Source organism: Prionailurus viverrinus, chromosome D3, assembly GCF_022837055.1.
Source record: "Prionailurus viverrinus isolate Anna chromosome D3, UM_Priviv_1.0, whole genome shotgun sequence".
NCBI classification, from domain to species: domain Eukaryota; kingdom Metazoa; phylum Chordata; class Mammalia; order Carnivora; family Felidae; genus Prionailurus; species Prionailurus viverrinus.
Window position 1 is genome coordinate 8585749 of NC_062572.1, and position 18450 is coordinate 8604198.

General features: G+C 44.1%; 1 protein-coding gene across 2 annotated transcripts in view; it reads left to right on the forward strand.

Annotated features, from left to right (window-relative positions):
* Positions 1 to 18240, forward strand: part of ATP2A2 (ATPase sarcoplasmic/endoplasmic reticulum Ca2+ transporting 2) — a 58572-nt gene extending 40332 nt beyond the window's left edge. The window contains exons 9-21 of one of the 2 annotated variants that reach the window (XM_047828134.1): positions 1794 to 1882; positions 2267 to 2369; positions 3190 to 3321; positions 7201 to 7323; positions 7424 to 7642; positions 8422 to 8757; positions 9787 to 10007; positions 10419 to 10621; positions 12291 to 12376; positions 12642 to 12775; positions 13391 to 13508; positions 13597 to 13717; positions 17432 to 18240. In XM_047828134.1, the coding sequence (XP_047684090.1) occupies positions 1794 to 1882; positions 2267 to 2369; positions 3190 to 3321; positions 7201 to 7323; positions 7424 to 7642; positions 8422 to 8757; positions 9787 to 10007; positions 10419 to 10621; positions 12291 to 12376; positions 12642 to 12775; positions 13391 to 13508; positions 13597 to 13717; positions 17432 to 17445 (1899 nt within the window). In that variant the 3' untranslated portion in view covers positions 17446 to 18240. Of the gene's footprint in view, positions 1 to 1793; positions 1883 to 2266; positions 2370 to 3189; positions 3322 to 7200; positions 7324 to 7423; positions 7643 to 8421; positions 8758 to 9786; positions 10008 to 10418; positions 10622 to 12290; positions 12377 to 12641; positions 12776 to 13390; positions 13509 to 13596 lie in introns of both variants that reach the window. The other variant, XM_047828133.1, reaches the window with a different exon arrangement.
* Positions 18241 to 18450: the final 210 nt, after the last annotated feature.

An 18450-nucleotide genomic window follows, 5' to 3' on the forward strand; every position in this document is an offset into this window, starting at 1 on the left:
ACCCTGCTTGCACGCTCTCTCTCTCAAAATAAACTTAAAAAAAATATATTAAAAAAAAAAAGATAAAACTTTCAGAACTTAAAAGTTTGTCCTATATAACAAGCAAAAATCTTGTGAGGCAAAAATAAGTTATTTTAATTTTTTTTTTTTAATGTTTATTTTTGAGAGACAGTGCTAGTGAGGGAGAGGCAGAGAGAGAAGGAGACACAGAATCCGAAGCAGGCTCCAGGCTCCGAGCTGTCAACACAGAGCCCGATTAACCGTGAGATCATGACCTGAACCGAAGTTGGATGCTTAACCAACTGAGCCACCCAGGCGCCCCTAAAAAAAAAGTTACTTTAAAATAAGCATGAACTGATTTTGTTACTGAATCTGAGTTGAGATTCTCTGAAAAGATACCTTAAAGCACTACGTGGCTCTTTTTAAACTTGAGTTTAGTAGTTTTAAATTATTGTAAATGGTTTGATTATATATTTAAAAATTTTTTAATGTTTATTATTTTTGAGAGAGAGACAGAGTGAAAGCAGGGGAGGGGCAGAGAGAGGGGGAGACACAGAGAATCTGGAGCAGGCTCTAGGCTCTGAGTTGTTAACACAGAGCCTAGTGCAGGGCTTGAACTCACAAACCGAGAGATCATGCCCTGAGCTGAAGTCAGACACTTAACTGGCTGAGCCACCTAGGCACCCCGTTTTCTTCTTTCTGTCTCTCCTCTCTCTCTCCTTCCTTCCTTCCTTTCTTTCTCTTTCTTTTTTAATGTTTTATTTGTTTTGAGAGAGCGCGCATAAGGGGGGGGGGGGCACGGGAGAAAATCACAAGCAGGCTCCAAGTTGTTAGTGCAGAGCCTGACTATAGGGCTTGATCCCACAAATGGCAAGATCATGACCTGAGCTGAAATCAAATCAGACAACCAACTGAGCTACCCGGCTGCCCCTGGTCATGTTCTTAATTGTTCATATTTCACAGGCATTTTGGCACCATAAAGTATAGTTGAAGGAGCACTTTGTGTTTTTGTTCTGTGTTTTATGAGAAGGTGTTATAGTTTCAATTTGCATGAAAACACAAGTCTAAATCTGAGTCTTCCAAACCGGGCTTCTAAATCATGATTGAAAAGCAAACCGAGGGGGGCTGGGGGAACCTGATCTTTAAGAAACTAGCTCATGTCACTGTAAAATTAAGAATCCTTTCCTAAGCATGCTTCTGTCTGTGTTGCCTTGGTGATGTCAGTTCAGTCAGTTCTGCAGGCTCCTTACTGTGCACATGGAGTTATGCAGCTTCATAGAAAATGAGCTATTGCCACAATAAAAATAAGTGGGAAGGAGGAGAGAAGTGATTTGTCTTATTTTACTCAGGGAATGTTTATGCAGCTCTGAAATGTGAGTTTATTCTTCCCAGGCTTTTACTATTAGCTCCCAGGCATGACTACCTAATACTACTTTCTCAGCCAGCCGTTTGAAATTGGGAATTCGGAGTCCTCTGAAGACTACTGCTGTGTCTTTGGAATTGAATGACCTGGAGTCCTCATAACTTAGATTTCATGTGGGTTGTCTTCTGTGTCTTTGGTGCCCCTGTTGTTTATTTATTCAGCACCTCTGTGATACTGTTTTTCAGACTCTTGGCTGGATGGGGGAGGCAATCCTAAATAGCATCTAGTTGGAATAAGGAAAAATCTGATGCTGAGGTTCAGTTCATAAGTTTCATTAAAATTGTTTTCTTCCATGAGAAATGCTTTTTGTCTTAGCAGAGATTATTTTTTTCTGGCACATTTTAAACACTTGACGCTTTTTTTTCTGTAGATGTTCATTCTGGACAAGGTTGAGGGGGATACTTGTTCCCTTAATGAGTTTACCATAACTGGGTCAACATATGCACCTATTGGAGAAGTGTGAGTAAACCCACCTTATCATTTAAAGGATCCGTTGTAGCAGTTTGGTACTTGTATAGATTTAAGAGAAAACAGGTTATAAGTCAGTGACTTTTTTCATTTTTATTTAGCTCTGCTTTAGAGCCTAATTTTTCAGCTGGTTTGTTCTGTATTGATACCTGTGGTGGAAGAATTTCATTAATTAAGAACTTCTGGTGTTTACTGGTTGATTCCTAATATCAAAGACACATTCTGTTGTCTCCAGCATCAGATTTCTAAGAACCATCACTCAAATTCTTTTGAATACTTGCCAGGCTGTTGCCCACAAAATTATATTACAAATTAAATAAAAATCAATAGAGATGACCACATTATGCTCTAAAAGTGTTTTTCTTCTTTTGATAGGCATAAAGATGATAAACCAGTGAAATGTCATCAATATGATGGTCTTGTGGAATTGGCAACAATTTGTGCTCTTTGTAATGATTCTGCATTGGATTACAATGAGGTAAGGCTCCTCATAAATGAAAAAGTAGACCTGGCTATTCTAGCTCAAAGGTGGGGTGGGTGGAATGAAAATCCAGCCTTCCTTCCTCTGGAAAGTAACAGTTTCTGATTTTATTTCCTCTTTCCATTTTATCCGAGTCAGCATGACCTAGTCAAAGAAAGCCGAGAGCCTTTCATATATCCTCTGAGTGTTGCAGTCACTTTGAAACTAAGAGGATGTATGCGATGTTTCCTTTGGCTTGTAGTGTGGCTACCAAAAGTGAAGAAAACCTAGGAGAGGAAATGTTTTCCTGAAAGTAGAGGGTATTAATCTTGTTTTTTAAGATGGGTAGTATTATATCCTTGAGGATGAGCTGAGGCTTAGAGGGCTGTTTTGATGATGATGATGATGATGATGATGATGATGATGATGATGATAAAATAATATAAAATTTAAACAGTAGACCTTTTTTTCCTCCCTTTTTACTTACAGATTAACCCACTGGTTTCTAAAAGACAAGCCAGTCTCCATCAGAACCTGAATGTGAACTCTGTAGAATGATAAATAATGACATGCAATTTCACATACTATTTGAAAGTTGTTTGAATTAATACTATGACTATTGGCTTCTCATAGTTAAAGGAAATAAAAAATATAATTATTAGAATAAGATAAAATGTGCTTTGAGTGTATTTTTGTCTGCCTCATTTGCTCCAGAGTAGGATAAAAACAGCCCCGACAATAATGGTGCAACGAAAGACAAGCTCTCCTCTGATGGGAAGTCTTTATTGATGAAAAACTTATTCACTGCTTTTTCACTTTATGCTTTTAACCAATACAGGCGAAGGGCGTGTATGAAAAAGTTGGGGAAGCTACAGAGACTGCTCTCACTTGCCTAGTAGAGAAGATGAATGTATTTGATACCGAACTGAAGGGTCTTTCTAAAATAGAAAGAGCAAATGCCTGCAACTCGGTCAGTATTGAAGCGTGGGGTGTTGTGTGCACTGTCTCTCGTTCCCCGCCCTCTTGGACAACTAGGTAGATTCATACCTTTCTCCTCAAACTGGCGGCATCTCCTTCTCTCATTTGCTCTCTGGTACAATGATCTGGCTACCTGTCTGACCAAGAAAATAGAAGCAATCACTAGATAATTTCCATACGCAGCTGTCTGCACCTGTAAGCTCCACCTCCTCTCCCATGGCACTGCGAGCAATCTGTCATCCTTGCTCCTGTCAGAACCCCCTGCCCTTTGTGCCATGAGTCCCGACTTCTCTCTCCTGCACTATCCATTTTCCATCTCTGGTAGATCCTCATCGGCACAGGACAGAGTAGTATGTTTTTTATCTTAAAACTTTCTTTTTTTTTGTTTCCCCCTTTAGCACTCTGCTTCTTTTCTTTTCTAGTAAAATTTCTCAAAGTAGCTGTTTTAATGTATTCTCTTGTTTCACTTTTCTGATTTTCTCCAGTGCACTCCAGTCAAGTTCTTTTTTTTTTTTTTTTTTTTTTAAGTTTATTTTGTGAGAGAGAGAGTGCATGTGCAATCTGAGGAGGGGAGAGAGGGAGAGAGTATCCCAAGCAGGCTCTACAATACCAAAGCAGAGCCCAATGCAGGGCTTAAACTCACGAACCGTGAGATCATGACCTGAGCCGAAGTCAGACACTTGACTGAGCCACCCAGATGCCCCTCCGGTCAAGTTTTTTAAGCATTTTGGTGAGCACACCAATGTCAGGCTGTGAAAGGGTCCATCCAGTCCAGTCTGGCATTCACAGACAGGGAAACTGAGGCCTGCAGTGATGAGCATAGTTTCACAGGGTGAGGCAGAACTGGACTCCTTCTCTAGCACCCTCTCTTTGCATCATTTTATCTCCTTTATATTATCAAGAAAACAAAGCTCACACCAGAATTAAGGCCCTCCCCGCTGTGACATGATCCACACTCCACCATTAGCAATCTCATAGTCACAAGGGTCCTGGGCATCTCCTGTGGCATCCATAAAATGGGAGATGTCCTGGTCTCCATTTTAGAGCCCTCACTCTCACACTGGCAGTGAGCTGGGGTGGGATAAAGGGGGCAGAGGGGCATCCTTGCAAAACCACATTGTCTGACAGCTCTATTAGTTGGTTTGACTAAGTCCCTCAGAGGCAACCTTCACAGAGACTGAGTGTTAGAACTGTTTGATTCTAGACCTGTAACCACTCGATAAAGGGAAACAAGTAGTATGGAGCTTACAAGCAGTGTATTAACTGTCATTTTGACGGGACGTAAGGGCAAGGCTGTCTGTTCTCTTGTCTGCAGACTAAGCCATTTCTTGATCCATGGCTGCCTCATTTTTTTGTCAGCAGCTGAGCGAGGAGATCAGTAATGACTGTCATGGGGGCTCCTTCACCGAAAATTTCCAGATCTGAACTCATGCCAGTCTCCGGCCCCTAGAAAGCAGGAACCTGTTGTAGTTCAGAGAGGAAGTGGGCAGAACCCAGCTTTTTAAGGCCTAATGGACTATCCTGATGCTGTTAGAAATGGCTGTATTCTTCTCTCCACCCAGGATGTATCTGGTGCCTAGATCTACACCTAAGAATCACTACACATTCCTTCAGTCTTTCTAGAGCATTTGGTGAAAATGCTTAATGGAAACTAAACACGTAAATACATACGAGTCAAATAATGCAGAATTCAGTGATGGTCTTTTTCTGCTTGAGGCAGCTCTGGCTGAGAGGATGACCATAGTCCACCCAGCCTGGCAGAGAACCCACAGATGTCTGTTCACTCGTCACTGCCCACATTGGATGCTGAGGTTCTTGAGGATTTCTGCAATTACTAGCTTTGTATCTGAGTGGGGGATGGGGGAGGATCAGTGTAATTCACATAATTGAATAAAGACAGAAAACCGTAAGATCATTTAAGTAGATACAGAAAGGGCATCTGGTAAAATTTGTGTTCATGATAAAAACTCCACAAACCTGGGCACCTAGGTGGCTCAGTCGGTTAAGCTTCCAACTCTTTTTTTTTTTTTTTTTTTTAATTTTTTTTTTTTTTTCAACGTTTATTTATTTTTGGGACAGAGAGAGACAGAGCATGAACGGGGGAGGGGCAGAGAGAGAGGGAGACACAGAATCGGAAACAGGCTCCAGGCTCTGAGCCATCAGCCCAGAGCCCGACGCGGGGCTCGAACTCCCGGACCGCGAGATCGTGACCTGGCTGAAGTCGGACGCTTAACCGACTGCGCCACCCAGGCGCCCCTAAGCTTCCAACTCTTGATTTCAGCTCAGGTCATGATCTTAGTTTGTGAGATAGAGCGTGGAGCCTGCTTGTGGTGGTTCTCTCCCCATCCCTTGCTGACTTGCTCACTCTCTCAAAATAAACTACAAAAACAAAACAAAAACAATTCAGCAAACCTGTCTTCAAGTTGAAGGTATATTTACACAGAGTCTATATACTAATGTCATACTTAGTAGCGACAAACAATTTTCTGCTCTCAATGTTTTTATTCAGTATTGTCCCAGCAGCCCCAGTCAATGCAATAAGACAAGAAAAAGAAATCAAAGGTATAAAAATTAGAAAGGCTAGTGTAGGGCACCTGGGTGGGTCAATGGGTTAAGCATCCGACTTTGGCTCAGGTCATGATCTCACAGTTCGTGGGTTCGAGCCCTGCGTCAGGCTCTGTGCTGACAGCTAAGCCTGGAGCCTGCTTCAAATTCTGTGTCTCCCTCTTTCTCTGCCCCTCCCCTATTCATGCTCTCTCTCAAAAATAAACATTAAAAAAATTTTTTTACTGTTAAAAAGGTACAGTGTATGTTGTAGATAACATGGTTGTGTACACAACGCAACAGTGTCTGAATCCAAAGAGTCATTTTCAGTCCTCATTTACCTGAGCTGTTGGTCTCTCCCTCTGTGAAACATTCCTTCACTTGTTCTCCTCCCTCCCATCCCTCTGCCAACTCCTTGGCTGGATCTTACACATATGACCGGGGGTGGAGAGGCCCCAGAGCCCAGTCCTCAACCTTTTCTGTCTTCAGTTACTTCCATGAGCTCTTCTGGTTAGTGTGCTGGCGTCTAATGTGCAGGCTCCCTAAAGCTATTTAGAATAAAGAGAACAATGGCTTTTCAGGTGCTTAGTAGCCACATAGGACAGCTACATGAACAGCTCCCATAGAACATTTCCATCACAGTAGACACTTCTGTGGGGCAGCAGTGCTGTGGACCAACCATTCCTGCCCACGATTGCCATCATCTCTCTTAGATTATTTGTACTAAATGGTGCTCCTTGTCCCCCTTCAACTGCGAGAGCCTGAAACCCTCCATCATCTTCCCATTTTCACTTGCTATAAAAGCCAATTGCCTTAAAGTGACTTTCAAAGTCCTACAACCTGCTTCTGTCCTCCCACACCTACTCCCCCCCACCCCCTGCCCACCGGCCATTACACTTCTCTCTTTTTCTTGCGACTCTTATAGCTATATGGCCCGGAGGCTCCTTGAACATGCCAGGTCATGCCAGCCTGCACTTCGGCACTCTCAGCTCACACATCCTTCACATTTTTACTCAAACTCTGCCTTCTTCTGACTACTTTATGTAAAATTGCAACCTATACATACACAAATCTTCTGTCTCCCTTCCTTGCCTTATCTAAACATTTTTTCCTCCATAGCATTTACTATATGTGCATTTACCTTCTAGTGTGTCTTTCCCAAATGAGAGGGTAAGTTTAAACTTCATGAGGGTGAGAACTTGTTCGCTGTCCATGGCTAAACCCCAGCACCTGTCACAGAATAGGCACTTAGTGAACATTTGTTGACCAAGTGAAAAATATTCAGAAATTGTTACCCAGTAGTATTCCATGCGTGTTCTCTTTTCAGGTCATAAAGCAGTTAATGAAAAAAGAATTTACTCTCGAGTTTTCACGCGATAGAAAATCAATGTCAGTTTATTGTACACCAAACAAACCAAGCCGGACATCGATGAGCAAAATGTTTGTGAAGGCAAGTACAGCAGATTGCAGTTGAGATGTTCTTTCCAGGATTAGGATCCTGGGTGAGCCCAGTAAGTACAGTTCCTGATCTAAATCTGTAACATTTCCAGGGCGCTCCCGAAGGTGTCATTGACAGGTGCACCCACATTCGGGTTGGAAGTACCAAAGTCCCTATGACCCCTGGAGTCAAACAGAAGGTCATGTCTGTCATCAGGGAATGGGGTAGTGGCAGCGACACACTGCGGTGCCTGGCTCTGGCCACTCATGACAACCCACTGAGAAGAGAAGAAATGAACCTTGAGGACTCTGCCAACTTTATCAAATATGAGGTTAGCTAACAAAATGCTCCTTCCCCCACACCCTGCACACTCATTGTGTTCAAACAGCGCTCCTTCAGTAAAAGGTCAAATGAGTCTTGCTTTTGCCAAGAAAGAGGTGTGGTTATTTGTTTTTCTGCAGGCCAAATGCCCCACCATTCTAATTCAGCGTGCTGCTTCCAGCATGCCTAGTTAACAGTTTAATACAGGTCTGTTGCTTTCGAGGTAGGAAAGTCCAGACTTGAGCCAAAGAAACTTGTAAAAATGATTTTGCAACTCTTAAGTAAATTAAGATGTTTTAAAAATAGGGAATTTTTTTTAAACATTCGTTAGTTACTGAAGGTCAAAATATCCAAGTTGAGAGATTTCTTCTACTCCTCTGCTCATAGTAGAACTCTTTAATTCTGGGTGTGTGACTTCCTGAAGCACTGACCCAGAAGAATTAGGAAGAACTGGTCCTCTGGGCCATAAGAGTGGCCAGTATCAAAATGCTCTTACTCCTTAGTATGTTGTTTTCTTCCTTTCAGGATATTATCCTGAAAGTTAAAGGATGATTTGGTTCAAGAAGGTAGTGATGTTTTTTATTCCTTTCTGGTTCATTGGAAGAAATACTATTCCTCATTGGATTTATATCTGTATGAATGTTAATCTTAGATAAGAGTCACAGCTACAGAATTTACCATAGGAAAATGGGAGAGGCCTTTGCTCTTTATGTATAACTGGTCCTTGTTTTCCATTAGGGGAGAAACTAGAACTGCCTGTTTTAACGTAAGATGATTCTTTTGCTGTAGACTAATCTGACTTTCGTTGGCTGTGTGGGCATGCTGGACCCTCCAAGAATTGAAGTGGCCTCTTCTGTGAAGCTTTGCCGGCAAGCAGGCATCCGGGTGATCATGATCACAGGGGACAACAAAGGCACTGCTGTGGCCATCTGTCGCCGCATTGGCATCTTTGGGCAGGACGAGGATGTGACGTCAAAGGCTTTTACGGGTCGGGAGTTTGATGAGCTCAGTCCTTCAGCCCAGAGAGATGCCTGCTTGAATGCCCGCTGTTTTGCTCGAGTTGAGCCTTCCCACAAGTCAAAAATTGTAGAGTTTCTTCAGTCTTTTGATGAGATTACAGCTATGGTGAGTACCTTTGGACTCATGCTACACAGATACAGCAAGTTGTAATTTTGACTGTTAAATTTTTAGTAACAGCTCCCAAATTCGGAATATCTTGATTTTTGTCATGATCAGAGCTGTTTCTCTAGGGTTCTATTAACCAGTAGTTGGCATGCTATGTACTATTACCTTCATGGAAGATTCTAGACTAGTTTACGATGTTGAAGTATGCCTTCTGAATCAGTCACAGGGAAATATGTGGTGATATCTAGTCTTTGTCTTGGTTAAAGTATACATGTTATCTCAAGTTTTCTAAAAATTGATTTAGGACTGAACTCCTCTGTTTTCTATTCCCAATCTTTGGATAACCCTACCTGAAATTAGATGTACTGTTGAAGCATTAAGAACTGCTTATTGGTGAGGCATTTCCGGGATTCTTCCCTTTGTGTGATTCTTCACCCAGACAAGTTCACGTTGTGGAGTGTTTGCTTTCTGTTGCTCGTCTGTGAAACTTTTTTAAAAGGTGTTATTTGAAAGAATATATTAACAGGTGTTCTTCCTTCTCTCAAAGGGAACCACTTTTCTGAATTGAATGTTGGGTGTTCAGTAAAAGTTTAAAAAAAATGGGAGTGATAGCTTTGTATCTGTTGACGATATTTAGTATTTTTCTGATCTTTGTAAATGGCATGTTCTAGTTTCCTAGAATAGTGCACCTATTGTACTTGAGATTTGTCTGTGTGATACATGTGCTTCATCTTTACTGCCACGTGGGTGGTTTTGTGTTTTGTTTGGTAAAAAAATAATACAGAAGAATTTGAAGTCCCCTTTGTGCCACTTCCCTCCGAAGTCTCTTCGGTAAGCTCATTCACCGGTTGTACGTTTCCCAGGTGAAGTGCATTTTGTGACACCAATTTGTAAAAGTGAAAATTCTCTGTGCCCAGAAGCCCAAGGCTCCATTCATTGCCCTTGCTTCAGGACAGCGAAGCCTTTGTTGGGGTGCGTGTGTGAGGTGATGGCAGGTGTGCAGAAACCAGTTCTCGCTTTCCCTTTCAGACCGGGGATGGCGTGAATGATGCTCCCGCCCTGAAGAAATCGGAGATTGGCATTGCCATGGGCTCTGGCACGGCAGTGGCTAAAACCGCCTCTGAGATGGTCCTGGCCGACGACAACTTCTCCACCATTGTGGCTGCTGTCGAGGAGGGGCGGGCGATTTACAACAATATGAAGCAGTTTATCCGCTACCTCATCTCTTCGAATGTGGGGGAAGTTGTCTGGTGGGTCCCTGCGAAAGAGCACTTGTAGTCTTTTTTCTAAAATTGGCTTGGGTGAACCAGTTTTCCAGATTTGTTCATGTGGCAGCAGCTTTGGTCTTTGTGCAGGAGTCGGGAGGGAGGAGTGAGAGGAAGGAAGGTAGAGGTTCATTTGGCTCACGGGAGAGCTGTCTTTGGCTGTCTTGGGCGGTGAAGGATGCCCTAGAACATAGAAAAGAGTTTAACTATGGCCTTCTAACATTTTACTTTAACTCAAAATTAGGTATACTGAGTGTTTGATGATGGCCAAAAAAAGTTATTTCAAGCAGTCATTGTTACTGTCCATTGATTGTGGGAGGAGGAGAGGGTACTAATGCTATTTAAATAGTGGCCAAAAATAATTTGGGGTCTTTCTCTTTCTTTGGGTGGAAACAGTATTTTCCTGACTGCAGCCCTTGGATTTCCTGAGGCTTTAATTCCTGTCCAGCTGCTCTGGGTCAATCTGGTGACAGACGGCCTGCCTGCCACCGCACTGGGGTTTAACCCACCTGATCTGGACATCATGAACAAACCACCCCGGAACCCGAAGGAACCACTGATCAGCGGATGGCTCTTTTTCCGTTACCTAGCTATTGGCTGTGAGTACAGTTTTTTATATTCTTGATTTAAAAAAAAAAAAATTTTTAATGTTACTTATTTTTGAAAGAGCATGAGCAGGGGAGGGGCCAAGAGAGAGCGAGACACAGAATCCCAAGCAGGCTCCAGGCTCTCAGCTGCCAGCACAGAGGCCCAACGTGGGGCTTGAACTCACAAGCTGTGAGATCATGACCTGAGCTGAAGTCAGATGCTTAACTGAGAGCCACACAGGCGCCCCTATGTTGTTGATGTTTAAACGTAATCTTCATAAGCCAAAGTTTTGTAAATTCATCCCTTAACACACATTTTTTTCTTCTATCCCCATATTAGGGTAGCAAAAAATGGAGTTCAGTAAACTGTACGTCCAGTTTACAGGAAAGTTAGTCCCTTGTTTTAGCATCCTTATCATCCCTTGGGACTTTGTGAATGAGATTTTCAGATTTAATCTAAGGGCAAAGGGATATAGGGGTGAGTCAGGGTCAGGCCTTACATCCCCAAGCTCTGAAACTAAGCCCTGCTTCCCCTGAGTAGAGAAGGGTGATGTGCATTGATCTGCAGAGGTTGGTAAACACACAGGAGCCTCGACCACAGGTCATGTTCCTCTACATACATTGTTTCTGTAGACTTCATGCTCTTGGCCCAGCTGCTGATTCTTGTGCCCCAACTTTAGAAAAGTGAGGCCTACAGAGTTTAAATAACTTCCCTGGGGTTCCGTAGGAAGGTGTTTTGGTTTTGTTTTAATAAGTTCGCATGATTTAAAATTCAAAAAGGACACTGGCATAGCGTGAGAAGATTCTCAGTGAGTCAGTTGCCCTCCAGCATTGGGTTTTTCATGTGCCCTCCCAGAAATAAGTCTAGCAAACAGATCTATTTCATGTACTTATTTTCATAAGTGTTGGCGTGCTGTAAACACCTGTGTGCTGAACCCTGTCTCCGTGTACCTTTTCCTGTTTGCTGGGAGTTGCCACAATGGTGTGTGTAGAGCTGCTTTGTCCCCATGTACCAGCTCTCTCATTCCTGCCCATAGCTGCCAGGTTAGGGGATGCACCTGTGTCGTGGTGGTGGGTGCTGCTGCATCGGCACCATCTTCACAGTGTCCAGTCCCTTGTTCTCCACTACCCCGTTGCTTTGTAGTAAACTTGTTGAGTTCAGAACTGATAGGTTGGGAGGGAGGGTGGTCCCAGAATCAGCTCTGGGTTTTTGGCATGTTGCCTGTGTTCTGCACTAACTGCTCTGACAGCATTTCCACGTAAAGGTTCTGCAAGGCCTTTGATAGAGCAAATAAGCGTACACCTGGGAGCATCAGTTTCCCTAAAAGTCCTGGGTGCTGTGATCTGAGCCAACACAGCAAGGGCTTACATAGCGTATGTGTGTACCTGCTGCCAGTTAGAGAAGGCATGGCTGTCGTCGAGGTCCCTGCCAGTTGCAGTATTTCCTTTTTCTCATAAACTCTGGAGGAAAAGTTGCCTGGTTTTTCTGTACCAGACACCCCTCTCCTTGCAGAGACCCACCGTCAGCTGCTTGGGCTATGTGAGTGAGCAGTTGCTAGTGGCAGCAAAGCTCTCCAGTGCCATCGACAAACCAGGTCTCATCTCTGCGGGGGATTGGCCTGTGAGGCAGAGCCCGCAGCATAAGCTGTGGGCTGCAAACCCTGCCTGTGTCTGTTACCAGGTTACGTTGGCGCTGCTACTGTGGGTGCTGCCGCGTGGTGGTTTATTGCTGCCGACGGGGGTCCAAGGGTGTCCTTCTACCAACTGGTACGTATCCACCTTTCTTTCCTGTACCTTAGAGGCAAAGCATAAGATTGCCCTTGAGTTTTTGTGGTTTCGGTGCCTACCAGATCATCTTAATGCATAAATAATAAACAGTTGCATCTAAGATTATTCTGAAGGACCAGGGCTTCTCTGGTGGATGGACTGAGATCGCCTGTGGGTCTGTGTTCTGAGATTTACTGTGTCACTGGGGCATGGACCTTGGAAATGGACTTGGCTGATCAGGAACTTGAATGGGTGTTTGTTGCAGAGCCACTTCCTACAGTGTAAAGATGACAACCCGGACTTTGAAGGAGTGGATTGTGCAATCTTTGAGTCCCCGTACCCGATGACAATGGCGCTGTCTGTTCTAGTAACCATAGAGATGTGTAACGCCCTCAACAGGTCAGTGAGTCCTCCACAGGCTGGGGCGAGAGCTCCCCCAGCCAGGGCCTAGGGGAACTGTGTGTCCTGCTTGATGGAGGATCTCAGGAAAGCTCCTCCCTCCCAGAAAGAAAAGAGAACAAGCAGCACCGGTTTTAAAAGCTTAAGTCGTCATCACCTCCAGGAAGTAGTGGGAGTGTTTAACCACACATTCTTTATGAGACAGCAGAGGCCAAAAATAGGGACTTCAGAGCCCATGTACGCCAATGCCCACAGGGAAGGTGCTCTTGCTCTTTAGCAGTGAGATAAATGGTATCATCCAATTAAGCCCATGACAAAAATGGAAATCCCAAAATAGCATTAAGCATCAAGGGCAATTGAGAGCATCTTGGAGTCCACTGAAATCATCTGTGCCGAAGGAAGCCTAGATTTAAAATTGGAAGTTTGTCCTACATTTGAGCATTCTTCTTTAATTTTGCCACAGTAGAAACTTCACTCAAAAGAATTGGGTCAGTGGGCAATGCCAAGTTAGCCACTATCCTATTAAAGCATAGCTCCGAATGGTCTTTGTCACTTGTAACAAAGGTGTTTGCCTTTTGGACAGGCATGTGTCATGTCCCTCTCCTTGTTCTGCAGCTTGTCTGAAAACCAGTCTCTGCTGAGGATGCCCCCTTGGGAGAACATCTGGCTCGTGGGCTCCATCTGCCTGTCCATGTCGCTCCATTTCCTCATCCTCTACGTGGAACCTTTGCCAGTAAGCGGTGGCGGGACCAGGACCGAGCTGGGGTCTAACTGCCTGTCCTGCAAGTTTGGGAACTTGACAAAGCTTCTTTGTATTTCAGCTTATTTTCCAGATCACACCGCTGAACTTGACCCAGTGGCTGATGGTGCTGAAAATCTCCTTGCCTGTGATTCTAATGGATGAGACACTCAAGTTTGTGGCCCGCAACTACCTGGAACCTGGTAAAGAGTGTGTGCAGCCTGCCACCAAATCCTGCTCGTTCTCGGCATGCACCGATGGGATTTCCTGGCCGTTTGTGCTGCTCATAATGCCCCTGGTGATCTGGGTCTATAGCACAGACACTAACTTTAGTGATATGTTCTGGTCTTGACTGACAGTTTTACATAAAGAAGATGTTTAACTTAATCAATTAATTTTTTTATTGTTTAAAGCAACTGTCTATTTCTGCTGAATTTTCACATGAACATACTGGCTGGTGAAGGAGATTTCATACTCTAGATTTTGTTTTGCTTTTTCTGACTCCAGTGGGGCAAGATTTTCCTTTTTTATACACATAATTAAAGTGTCCATTGACATGTACAGAGAACTAACACTATTTTATGCAAATATTTTTTTGTAGATGAAAAAGCATGTACAGTGTTCTGTTTAATACTCATCCTTGTATAAAAAAAATAGTTGAGCCAGCAGACATTGTCAGCAAATTAATTGGCAGCAGATTTTAGGAAATGAATGTGTGTGTTTTTTTTTCTAAAACTAAATAGCATGTATTGTGTCTTCTGCATGATCATCTGGATTTAATCTGAGATCACAGTCTAATTTTTATTCATAAGCCAATTTTTCTGCACTGAGCAGAGTACTGCTACCTCAGTCAGTATTTTTTGGTTTGCCACTCCCCTCACCCCCTGTGGCCCCCATTCACTTCCACCCCCACCCCCCACACTCCCAGCCCCGCTCGGCTGCTTCTCCTGTAGGGTTTTGATGGTTCTGTTTACATCAGTCTTAACAAGAGGTATGCCTGTTCTCGCTTGTGCAGAAAACATTGTTCCAGATACAATCGACTGGGTTCATGTCCCCCCACGTAGTTTTTAAGGTTATTTATTTAAATGTCTAATGTATTTTATTGTAACAGACATTGTTTTGCCAACATTGCCTATTTCAGTGGCACTTCACAATCTAGTTTAAAAGGAAAATAAAACATTTTAAATGGACAGAAAAATAACTGTCTTGTTTTTAACTTTTAAGTGGCTTAGCTTGAACTATCTAACAGCCGTGTCCAATTTTCTCTTAAGTTCTTAGCTCAGAACTTTAGCTTTACTGTGCTCTAGGGGAAGAAAGATCCTGTTCTGCTGCATAGGTAGTTGTAGGAGTTCATGTATATGTACCAGTTGTCATCTGTGATACTTTTTATGCAAGTTTCTGCTGGCCTGTTGTAGCCTGGTGTAGAGAACATAAGGGCGCGTGCGTGCGTGTGTGTGTGTTTTTGTAAAATCTGTAAATAGCACATGACCAAATGAACATATTGTATAGAACTATTTTTATTTGAATGTGGCACTAACCAACACCATGTTACTATGATAAATGTTTGCGCATGTTCGAGATCAGTCTTACCAACAGTGTGTAAGCCATTAACTGTCCTAACTATGGTGTTTTCCTCCAATGCCTTCCAACATCATCAACTAACGTGAGTATTCCCTGGAATCCAGATGCTTTAGCCTAAAGGTGACTGCCACCGAGTGAGCTAGCTGTGTGACATGAAAAAGCCCCTTGTGTCATGCACTGCTGTGCTCTGTGACAGTCTCTGAGTGCAGCAAGTGTACGATGCGTGGTACCTGTGCACACGGGGCCTGGGTTAGCTGACGCGAGGTGTGACATCTGTAGGCTCCATGCGCTGCCTTAGTCAGTGGCACAGTCGGATGTCAGGGAGAGCCTGGGGAGAGAGAAGCTCGTTTTGCTTTGGTCCAACTTACAGGCTGAGAGAATGCTGCCTTTGCTAATGCCAAGATGAGGACTCTCAAAAACTTGTGGTTCTTTGGTCTTTACTAGCTGCAAGGATTCATCCAAGAACCTTGCTACCTGGTTCATTAAAAAGCAAAAATCTAGTGAAAGCAAATAGTTGAACCAGTCAGTTCGTGTATCCAATAGGTTGGTCTCAAGTAGGCCACCTCTTTTCACCTTCTGGATCCTATCCTTTGCAGCTGGGACTTGTCTTCTCTCTCTCCAGGGTACGTTAAAGCAGAGTTATTTAGGGCATGGCTCTGCTAGCAACCAGCCTTGTCCGTGAGCCAGGGCGAAGGAGGCCTAAGCAGGAGCTCCCTCCCCATGAGGCCCTGAGTGTTCCTGTGAAGGCTCTGGAGGCCCAGATTTGGGACCAGCCAAAAGATGTGATGTAAAGGCTTCCAGTTTGGGGGAGAGTTGGTGGGAATCCTCAAGCGGGGCAGGGTACTGCCAACTTGCAAGGTCCGAGTGTAAGGGGACAGAAGTCCCATCCTAACTGCATGAGGTCTCTGAGAAAGGGAGGTTGGTCGGTTTGGCAGAGCGTGTAACAGGGAAGAGGATGGGTTTTGCCAGTTTCGGCATCATGAGGCCTAAAAAGGACCAAATGCAAGGAGTGTGCCTTGGCTGCAAACCAGAACAGGATGTCTGAGCTTGTTGGGTGGTGTGCTATTCAATGGAAACCAAACTTACCCAATAGTCAGCTTTTCCTGACTTGGTTCCTCGAAGTAGTAGCCTTTACAAAAGAAGTTAAATGTTGTTTGCTGCTGTCGGAGAAATACACAGCTCCAGATCAGCCTGGGCGGGCTGTTGCCTTGTGGTTTCTCAGCTTCAGGCCCATCCAGCCTGGAGGCAGTTTCAGCACCCGCTTCCCTCAGCCCAGGCAGCTAGGAGCATCCCCTTGTGCCCTCTGCTTCAGGCTTTGCCACATCAGCGCCTCCTCAGCAGTTGTACTGTTGTGGACGCATCCAGGGCCTCGGGCCTCCCACAGTGAGGGGCAGGTGCCCAGACCAGACCCATCCTCACCCAGCACCTGCAGGAAATTCCCAGGCGGCCTCTGCTTTTGCCACCATCAGTACTGGTGTCCTTTTCAGACCTACCAGAACTTGTTCGTGTTCTCACCAATGGGCAGGTAGGCCTTGCACGGCTTCTTGGTTAGGCCTTTGCCTAAAAGATGGCGACATCACACATCCTCCAGGCGCTCATCTGCACAGTGCAGGTGATACTTTCTATAGAGAGCTGCGTGAGCTCACAGACAAGCAGGGCGAGTGCCAGCCTCCCCGCAAGCAGCTGCTATCACATCACCCTCAGACAGGGGCCTCAGCTCCCTGAATGTCCTTTAGGTGGCAGACCTTCTGGAATATGAGACCACAGGCATTAGCTCGGGGTCTGTAAAACGGCTCCCCACTGCCTAGAGCCAGAGGGGTCTGCAGCGCCCATGGGCTAAGTCGGCCAAATCAGCTGTTGCCTTTTTAACATAACCACCAATTTTGTCAAAGCCACCACCGCTCAGCCAGCCACAGGAATGGGGTGGGGAGGAAGGGGAGGTAGAGGCTTCGCACTCAGCCGCACTGCTCGCCTGTGTGTCACCCTCCTTACTGTCCACACTGCTAACCGAGAATTCTTTCCCCTCTTGCCCATTGCCCTTCCGTGTCTGAAGCAAGAATGTGTCTGCCTGGTGGGGTTCTTCCATGAGCCAGGGTGGCCTTTGCTCTGTAGCCAGGCGACATGAAGGGTTTGTACCAAGCCAGTGCTTCTGGCTGCTGCCTGATGTAGGCAGCACCTCAGGGACAGTTAATCAGAAATGCTGGTCTTGAAATCTTAAAAAAATCAAACTGAACATTCCTTTTCACCATTCCTTGTCACTATTAATCTTAAATGGTTATTCTAACATTTCCTCCCCATATTTCATAAAGCTGATTTCCTCTCTCTTTCCTTTTCAGCAATACTGGAGTAACCGCTTCCTAAACCATTTTGCAGAAATATAAGGGTGTTCGGTTGCGTGCATGTGCGTTTTTAGCAACACATCTACCAGCCCTCTGCATGATTGATGTTGGGGGAAAAAGAAAAGTAGAAAAAAGTCCCCAACTCATTGTGTGTTATGTGGAGGAAACGTGTATTACCAACGGGTTTAGCTTTTAAATCAAAATAATTACAAATGTACAATTTAGCTTAATGAATCAGAAAGCCTCTCCAGCGAACTTTGGTTTCTTTGCTGCAAGAAGACTGAGGTTTTGAAACCTTATCTAAGAACTTAGAAGCCATCAGCCAAGTCTCCATATTTCTCTGTGCAAAATGTCATAGCTTATATAAATGTACAATATTCAATTGTAATGCATGCCTTCAGTTGTAAGTAGCTAGATTTCTCTATGGTGTCATTTAAACATGCTACTTTTTAATTGGCTCTGTACAGTTTGCTTATTTATAAATTTATTGAAAACACTGCAGGTGTTGAAAGGTTAAAACGTAGGCCTCCAGTTCATAACTTCAGTTATTTTTTTTGAGTGTGCAAACGGCTATTTTGCACTGTATTAAATGTAACTTATTTAATGAAATCAGAAGCAGTAGACAGATGTTGGTGCAATACGGATATTGTGATGCATTTATCTTAATAAAATGCTAAACGTCAATTTATCACAACGCATGTTTGACTTTAGACTGTAAATAGAGATCAGTTGTTTATTTCTGTGCTGGTATAGCAACAAGCATTGCACAGACATGGTTTCAGGTAAATAAATCTATTCTACGATAAGTTCACAGTGTGGTGCTGAGTGTTCTCATGCAGGAGGGGTGGGTGATATGCACTGAGGGCCTCCAGTCTTGCACCCTGAAGAATTTTGGCTTCCACTGGGGGAAGGTCTTAGACTTGACTTTCTGGGTAGGAGAGCCAAGTGGTAGGAGGTCTGCTTGTATGACACGAGATCTGCAAAATGGTCTCCCTTCAAGTATGGGGAAAGCCGAA